Below are 9,681 nucleotides of genomic sequence, written 5' to 3'. Positions count from 1 at the left end.
GAAGTTCCTAGTTTGCTTTAGAGAGAACCTGTATCAAACAAGTTCAAGCTATTAATTTCATCAATATTTATTTTTGTCAGATTCTAGTCTAACCACGTGTAGGAGAAAGGAATAAACAGTAGATGGTCAAATTCTATTTGATGAGGTAGAGGTGTAACAGTGACTGAGCATGCACAATATATGCATATATACACATATATCATATCCTCGAAGCTATTACTGTTATAATAAGTCAGACTAAGTTAGCTTTAAAGTAACTAGGTTCATTTCTCTCAGCTCCTACTTGGTACTAACACATTTCATACTTAACCTTATAAGTGAATACTTGTGATCTCTGTTGACTAGTCATAAATATTTCACAGATACCACTGAAGCTTTGCTGAGTCTGAAACGCAGTATAATAGAAAACATGACTAAAAGAGCTCTGAAATTCTAGAAAATTTATAACTTATACAGTAGAAATTCCTAAAATGGTTAAACACAGAAAGGTCCATATTAACATTGTTTTCAGGGAAAGCAAAGAGGGGTGGCCTCATCAGTCAACATTCCACATTCATGATGATATATGAAAAGGACATGGAAAGGCAAAGTGCAATGTGGTCTAAAAAAAGAGGAGGAATCAAACTGAGCCCACTGTTAAGGATAAAGCTCATTCAGTGAGTAAGCACGGATCTGAGAACAATCATAAGACTCAATAATATTTGCGTGTTTAAATGGCATGATTAGAGAGCAAAAAGGATCTCAGGCAAAAACCTTGTTCTGAAGAAAATTATGGAAAAACACATTCACACATACACAAAACATGGATACACACACACATCTGGTTCTGCTTAGTTTGCAACTCTCCTCAGGGTTTTGTTCACTGCAAGTCTGACATCCTTATTTCTTAGGCTATAGATGAGGGGGTTCAACATAGGGACTATATTGGTATAAAATACTGATAAGAACTCCCGCTGGCCAATGGAACCATCTGAAGAGGTCTTGAGATGTGTGCACAACCCAGAACCATAGAAGAGGGCAATAGTTATTATGTGGGAGCCACAAGTACTGAAGGCTTTGGACCAACCCTGAGCTGATGAGATCTGGAGGATATTGGAGAGGATCAAAGCATAAGAAACAAAAATGATGAAGCTAGATATTATTACAACTGTGCTCACAACAATAGAATCCACTAGCTCACTGGCATCAGTGCGGGTGCAGGACAGCTGGAGGAGGGGGAAGATGTCACACATGTAATGATTGATGATGCTGGAATCACAAAAGGACAATCTAACCATGTCTCCTGTGTGGACCATGGCACCAGCAAACCCCATTGCATATGAACCAAGCATGAGCAGAAAACAGACCTGAGGGGACATAGTGACTGTGTACCAAAGGGGCTTACAGATGGCCACATAGCGATCATAGGCCATGGCTGTCAACACATAGCATTCAGAGTGGACAAAGAAACAGAAAAAAAACAGTTGAGCCATACATCCTTCAAAGGAGATGGTGTTCTCTGACACAAAGCTCATCAGCAGTTTAGGGGTAATGACCAAGGAGTGGCAGAGATCTATGAAGGACAGATTGAAGATGAAGAAATACATGGGAGTATGAAGATGAGCGTTCAGGTATATCAGATTAATTAAGCTCACATTCCCTACCACAGTGACCATATAGTTCACGAGGAAGAGTAAGAAGAGGGGTAACTGCAGTTGAGTGAGGTCTGTAAATCCCACCAGGATGAACTCAGTTACTGAAGAATCATTTCCCACAACCATTATTGACAGTGGTGTGATCTGTGAGGAAATAAGAAAAGAACATTACATCAGGGAGGGATTCAGATCCTTTGTTTCTAGGCTGAAGACTTGTTCCACCGGGGCTCAAGTGTGACTGTTGGGACAGCGAGCGATGACTCCCTATCTTTCAACTTTCTTCTCACAACTGTCTTTTCATGTTTTCACATCTCAGCTGCAACTCCTCACCTCCTCTTGACTGACTAGCGGGGGCCTAAAGTAATGTTCACATTGGAGAGATAAAGAAACAATGATATGACTAGGATGGCCAAACCCATACAGCAAGAAAGGAAAGGAGTCCAGAGTGGTACTTGGGACCACTTCCTATGGAAATTCCTGAAGCCTGGACAAAGAAGTCAGTGTGATACCCACTGTGCTCACTGCTCAACTCACTCTCTCCTTCTTGTTATTTGTTTGTTTGTTGTTCAGCTGCCAAGTCATCTCCGACTCTTTGCGACTTCACGGACCGCAGCACACTAGGCTCCTCTATTCAACACTATATCCCGGAGTTTGCTCAAATTCATCTCCAATGAGTTGGTGATATTATCTAACCATCTCATCCTCTGTCACCCCCTTCTCCTTTTGTCTTCAGTCTTTCCCAGCATCAGGGTCTCTCCCTCTTACCCTTTAGAAAGTCAGCACCAGACTTAGTTAACATGCTGAGACTGTCCCCATATGATTCTACACTTCTCCTACCTATTTCCTTTATCCAATCTTACCTCAAAATCACAATGAATTGTTTAAGAAGGGCAGGTGGTTTCCCACACCTCTCCACTGCAGTAGTGGTGGGAATGAAAACATCAGAACAGAGAAGACTTGCTGTGCAATTTCCTTCTACCTGGAGGTCTCTTAGGCCATAAGTGTTCTTATCCTTTCCCTGGCCTGAAGGATACAAAGGTTCTGACAGTGGAGGAAGCAACACCCATCTATTTGTGGACTTACATATAATGTCTTCAGGACCAGGCAAATGCAACTGCTTTCTGTCTCCAAATCATCATCTGGCTGATAATGTGAATGCATCTCATTCTCTGTGGATTTCAGCAACCTGTTTGGAAGCTTGGAAAATGAGCCTCATTTAGGATCAAAGTTTGATCAGGCTCCTTAGGGAAAAAATTATTGAGCCTGTGTTTACATACTTCATCAATAAGTTGATATTGGTACCTTTGGGATTTAATGTTCCTCTCCAAGTATCAGTTCACATTAAGAATTTATTGATGTATAATAAATTACCATAAACTGTTGTGACTTAAATAAATACCCAGTTATTCCATAAATTAAAGGTCTGGTATGGCGTGGCTGGATTCTCTGCTCAGGCTAAAATCAGGGTGTGGGCAGGGCTTTGCATTTTCTTCTGGGGACTCTACAGAGAATTTTTTTCCAAACTCATTCAGGTTGTTGGAAGAACTCAATTTCTGTGGTTTCAGAACTGAGAGCTTCATTTTCTTGTTGACTGTCAGCTGCGGGTCTCTCTCAGTTTGCATAGGCTGCCTGTATTTATCATCATGTAGCCCTCTTGTCTTCAATATGGCAGTAAATGGAACACTGAATCCTTTTTAAAAATTTTAATTGAGACATATTTAAATTTATTCAGATACATTTGAGAAACAGTATCACAGGAACATCTTGAAATTAATTTTTACTACTTTTACTGATGCCTTAATTATAAAGTAATATGTGCTTATTTTTGAAACCACAGATGATTGAGACATATATCAAGTAAAAAGTGCCTGGTCCTCTCCATCTTTTCCTCCAAAGATAAAGTATAGTTGACTAACAATGTTAGTTTCAGGTGTATTGCAGAGTGATTCAGTTATACATATACATGCATCTATTCTTTTTAGAATTCTTTTCCCATTCAGGTTATTACAGAGTAGTGAGCAGAGTTCCCTGTGCTATACAGTAGGTCCTTGTTGGTTATCTATTTTAAATGTAGCAGTGTGTAAATGTCAGCCCCAAGCTTCCAATCTGTCGCTCCCTCCAGCCCTTCCTTCCTGGTAACCATAAGTTCATTCTCTAAGTCTATGAGGTTCTTTCCATTTTGTGAGTAAGTTTGTATGTATCATTTGTTTTTATATTCTGCCTATAAGCAGTATTATATGATATCTGTCTTTCTCTGTCTGGCTTTACTTAATATGATGATCTTCAGGTCCATTGATGTTGCTGCAAATGGCATTATCTCATTCTTCTTTATGGTTGAGCAATATTTTATTGCATATATGTATCACATCTTCTTGATTAATTCCTCTGTCAATGGGCATTTAAGTTGCTTCCTTGTCTTGGCTACTGTAAACTGTGCTGCAATGAACACTGCGGCATATGTATCATTTCAAAAACTATGTTTTTCTCTGGATATATGCCCAGGAGTGGGATTGTTGAATCATATGGTATATCTATGTTTAGTTTCTTATGGAACTTCCATATTGTTCTCCATAGTGGTTACACCAATTTACATTCCCTCCAACAGTGTAGGAGAGTTCTCTTCTCTCCACACCCTCTCTAGCATTTATTGTTTGTAGCCTTTTTGATGATGGCCATTCTGACTGGTGTGAGGTGATCTCACTGTAGTTTTGATTTGAAGTCAAGTGGGTCTTAGGAAGCATCACTACAAACAAAGCTAGTGGAGGTGATGAAATTCCAGCTGCTGCCAAGTCACTTCAGTCGTGTCCAACTCTGTGTGACGCCATAGACGGTAGCCTACCAGGCTCCCCCGTCCCTGGGATTCTCCAGGCAAGAACACCAGAGTGGGCTGCCATTTCCTTCTCCAATGCATGAAAGTGAAAACTGAAAGTGAAGTCGCTCAGTCGTGTCCAACTCTTGGCGACCCCATGGACTACAGCCTACCAGGCTCCTCCATCCATGGGATTTTCCAGGCAAGAGTACTGGAGTGGGGTGCCATTGCCTTCTCCAGAAACTCCAGCTGAGCTATTTCAAATCCTAAAAGATGATGATGTTAAAGTGCTGCACTCAATATGAAAGCAAATTTTTAAAACTCAGCAGTGGCCACAGGACAGGAAAAGGTCAGTTTTCATTCCAATCCCAAAGAAAGGCAGAGCTGAAAGAATGTTCAAACTACCACACAACTGCACTAATTTCACATGCTAGCAAAGTGATGGTCAAAATTCTCCAAGCTAGGCTTCAACAGTATGTGAACCAAAACTCCCAGAAGTTCAAGCTGGATTTAGAAAAGGCAGAGGAACCAGAGATCAATTGCCAAAGTCTGTTGGATCACAGAAAAAGCAAGAGAATATCAGAAAAACACCTACTTCTGCTTAATTGACTATGCTAAAGCCTTTGACTGTGTGGATCATAACAAACTATGGAAAATTCTTAAAGAGATGGGAATACCAGACCACCTCACCTGCCTCCTGAGAAAACTGCATGCAGGTCAAGAAGCAACAGTTAGAACCAGACATGGAACAACAGACTGGTTACAAACTGGGAAAGGAGTACATCAAGGGTGAATATTATCACCCTGCTTATTTAACTTCTATGCAGAGTACATCATGCTAAATGCTGGGCTGCATGAAGCACAAGCTGGAATCAAGGTAGCTGGGAAAAATATCAATAACCTCAGATATGTAGCTGATACCACACTTATGGCAGAAAGCAAAGAGGAACTAACGAGCCTCTTGATGAAGGTGAAAGAGAAGAGTAAAAAAGTTGGCTTAAAACTCAACTTTCAAAAAAAGATCATGGCATCTGGTCCTATCACTTCTTTGCAAATAGATGGGGAAACAGTGTAAACAGTGACAGACTATTTTTGGGGGCTCTGAAATCACTGCAGATGGTGACTGAAGCCATGAAATTAAAAGATGCTTGCTCCTTGGAAGAAAAGCTATGACCAACCTAGACAGCATATTAAAAAGCAGAGACATTACTTTGCCAACAAAGATCTGTATAGTCAAAACTATGGTTTTTCTAGTAAGCATGTATGGATGTGAGAGCTGGACCATAAAGAAGGGTGAGCAATGAAGAATTGATGCTTTTGAACTGTGGTGTTGGAGAAGACTCATCAGAGTTCCTTGGACTGCATGAATATCAAACCAGTCAATCCTAAAAGAAATCACTCCTGAATATTCATTGGAAAGGCTGATGCTGAAGCTGAAGATCCAATACTTTGGCCACCTGATGTGAAGAACTGACTCATTACAAAAGACCCTGATGCTGGGCAAGATTGAAAGCAAGAGAAAGGGCCTACAGAGGACAAAATGGTTGGATGGCAGCACCGACTCAATTGGCATGAGTTTGAGCAAACTCCAGGAGTTGGTGATGGATAGGGAAGCCTGGCGTGCTGCAGTCCATCGGGTGGCAAAGAGTCGGACACGGCTGAGCAACTGAACAACAACAGAAATAATGAGTTGATGTTGAACATCCTTTCATGTGACTCTTGGCCTTCTGTATGTCTTCTTTGGAGAAATGTCCACTTAGGTCTTCTGTCCTTTGTTGACTGGGTTATTTGTTTTGGTGCTTTTATGCGTCATAAACTGTTTGTAAATTTTGGAGACTAATCCCTCATCAGTCGCATCATTTGCAAATATTTTCTCCCTATCTCTCTGTTGTCTTTTCATTTTTAAAAATTTTTTCCTCTACTGTGCAAAGGTTTTTGAGTTTAAGTAGGTCCCATTTGTTTATTTTGTTTTTATTTCCATGGCTCTGGGAGAGGGATTGAAGAAGAAACTGCAACAATTTATGTCAGACAGTGTTCTGTCTATATTTTCCACCATATACTCAGATCACATGAAACTATGTAGCTCTTATATAGGTACCTGCTTTGATAACTTCCCGTGTCAACATGTGGCAGGCATGAACATTATTGCCCTTTACCCAAGATTACCCAACAGGTATTTTGAGCTTTTAAAGTCCAAAATGAGGAGAAGAAATAAAGAGAAAGGAAAAGACTCATTATCTGCTGCTCACTATCCATAGTTTTAATTTTAGTATTCTGTTAAAAGAGATGCATCTTTCAAACATGACCAACACCAAGATAATGATCTCATCCTCAATTGCATAATTCTGGGTGAGGTTTCAAGAGAGTATCGTTCTCACAAAGTGATTGGAGAGAGACCAACCTAGTGAAGAATCTCACTCCTTGCTTGATTTTGCTTCTTTTTCTTCTTTTCCTTGTTTCAATCTTTAAGATTTTTATTTTTAGGACCATTATAACATAGAGGTCTATGCTATGTTATGTGTCTTTTATTTCTTTACTCCACACACATTATTTTCATAATTTTAATTTTTTCTTCTCTTGAGGTACCAAGAGGTGACACTTCAGATTGCATATCCTTTCTAGTCCCTTCCTGTATATCTTGCTGTGATCTCTCATGACGCATTTTTCTTTTCACATTTAGAAAAAAAAAGAAAAAGTGTGAACTTTTTCTTTCTGACTGTGGCTTTGGATCAAATTAAATCTATCACAACCAAAACGCTTTCATCTTCCCAACAGCTTTTTCCACCTGCTCTTGATCATTGGAAAAGCTTGAAGCTTCCATTGTAGAAGTGAGAGAAACCGTTACCTAGGATTTGCTTTTCCTTTCTTAATTTACAGTTATTTTGAAGTGTGAGCATTTTCTTTGTCTTTGGATTATGCTATGAATATTGTTTTTTATGGAGTTTTACTTGTTCTTATTGTTCTGTATTGCTTTTACCAGAATCATTGGGAGGTGCAGGTCTAGGCATTTGCTTTTTTTTTTTTTTGGTTTCCTGAAAGTCTTCTTAAAAATAATATTTTAAGATATTTGCATATTTTAAAAAAGTATATTGTATTGATTTAGAGATGTGGCAGCCTGGATGATAGGAGAGTTTGGGGGAGAATGGATACATGTCTTGGAGAAGGGAATGGCAATCTACTCCAGTATTCCTGCCTGGAGAATCCCATGGATAGAGGAGTCTGGTGGGCTACAGTTCATAGGGTTGCACAAAGTTGGATACAACTGAAGTGACATGGCGTGGCAGAGGTAGTTTACCTCTCAGTGAACTCAAAAATACTTTTTTTATTTTAGTTTGTTAAAAACACCATTCATGATTTAGATTTGTGTTACTTCAGAAAAAGTAAATATTCAGAAGATTACTAGATCTGTTACTGGAAATATCATGACTAGTTTATTCAAGCCAACCATCTTGTTGGAAATAACTATACTGTCATACAAAATACAGACTTTTTCCTTATAAAATTGAAAAGCTGAAAGAACGTAAAAAATTACTAGGTCAAAATAGATTATGTGAAAAATCATTTATCTATTAAACAAATTGAATTAGTAAGTAATCCTTCACACACATGTGCTCACATCTTGTGCTCACAAGCCTAATGGCTTCACAGGTTAATTTTATCATACATGAAAAGAAGAAATAATACCAAGTGTATGCAAATTCTTTCAGAAAAGAGATAAAGAGAAAACATTTTTCAAATATATTTTATGAGGCAGCATAACCTGGATATCCAAATAAGTCATAGAATTACAAGGAAAATATATACCAATATTCCTTATAAACATAAGTGCAAAAATCACTTATACAATATTACTAATCTAATATTGTGTTCTATAAAAATGATAATGCTTTATAATTAAGTGGGGTTGAGCAAAAGAAATCAAGGTTGGTTATACCTCTGAAAACCATTCAATATAATTCACAATATTAACAGAATAAAGGAGACAACAGTATCATCAGATAAGTAGATACTGAAAAAGCATACAGTAAAAAATATCCATTTATCATAAAAATCTCAGAAAAACAGGAACAGAAAAGAATTCTCTCAATTTAGCAAAGGGAATTTATTAAAAAATCTAACATAATTAATGGTAAAAATTGAAAGCTTTCCCTGTAAGATTGGAAACAAGCGAAGAATGTCCTCTTTTCTCTATATTTGGTGAAGAGCTTAGTTAGTGAAATTAGACATTAAAATAAAATAAAATGATATCAAGCTTAAAAAGAAGATAAATTAGCATTATTCTTAGAAAATATGATTATTAGTGTAGAAAATCCACAAAATAAAAATATTAGAATAAGCAGATGTACCAAGATCTCAAGATATAAGGTCATTAAACATAAATTGACTGCATTTCTAAATGCTAGCAACAAATATTTGGAAAATGAAATTAATAAAAATACCATTTACAATAGCATAAAACTAAAATTACTTAGGAATAAATTTAATGACAGATGTACAAACCTCTAAACTGAAAACTTCAGAACCTTGATCTGAGAAATAAAAAGTTTACAAATAAAGAGAGATACACCATGTTTGTGGATTGGAAGATCTGATGTTAACATTTCCATTTCCCCCAAAACCGATCTGACATTCAATGCATTCCAATTAAACACAGGGGTTCAATGGCTTCAAAATGCTGAGAAAAAGTTACATTTAAACTAGAATTTCATACCTTACTAAACTATGAAAAAAATAGGAAGCCAAAACTAAAGAAATTTCAGAAATGCAATGTCTCTAAAGTTTGCATTCCATGCACCCTTTCTAAGGAAATTAATGGAGCATTTGTGTTATCAAAAATGAGGAAAAACATCGACATAGTCAAGAGGAGTCTAAAAAGGCACACCAACTAAATGTAACGTAACTTTGATGAGATCCTGGAACTGAAAAAGGACATTAAGTAAATAGTAAGGAAATCTGTGTATAGAATGGACTTTAGCTAATGATAACATAACAACACTGGCTTGCTAATTGTAACAAACACATTGTAAGATGTTAATGTTAATAACTGGGGAAATAGTTGGCAGTATATGGGAATTCTTTGTATTATGCTCATTTTTTTTCTATAAATCTAAAACTGTCCTAAAAAATAAAGTTCATTTAAAAAAATGAAGAAACCAAGAAACAGGAAAATATGGGATGCAGAAAACAGAGGATCTAAGATACATAAGAGGTGAAGAGAATCCTCAGAAAGAAGGTGAA

General features: G+C 37.5%; 1 protein-coding gene across 1 annotated transcript; it reads right to left on the bottom strand.

Moving 5' to 3' along the window:
• Positions 1-830: 830 nt before the first annotated feature.
• On the bottom strand, positions 831-1,763 carry LOC133241827 (olfactory receptor 143-like). Its single transcript, XM_061407745.1, has one exon. The coding sequence runs from the start codon at positions 1,758-1,760 to the stop codon at positions 831-833; it is 930 nt and encodes a 309-aa protein (XP_061263729.1). The 5' UTR covers positions 1,761-1,763.
• Between the last annotated feature and the right edge of the window lie 7,918 nt (positions 1,764-9,681).

This window comes from Bos javanicus, chromosome 29 (genome assembly GCF_032452875.1).
Source record: "Bos javanicus breed banteng chromosome 29, ARS-OSU_banteng_1.0, whole genome shotgun sequence".
Lineage (NCBI taxonomy): Eukaryota > Metazoa > Chordata > Mammalia > Artiodactyla > Bovidae > Bos > Bos javanicus.
This window is presented reverse-complemented; position numbering and strand designations above follow the sequence as displayed.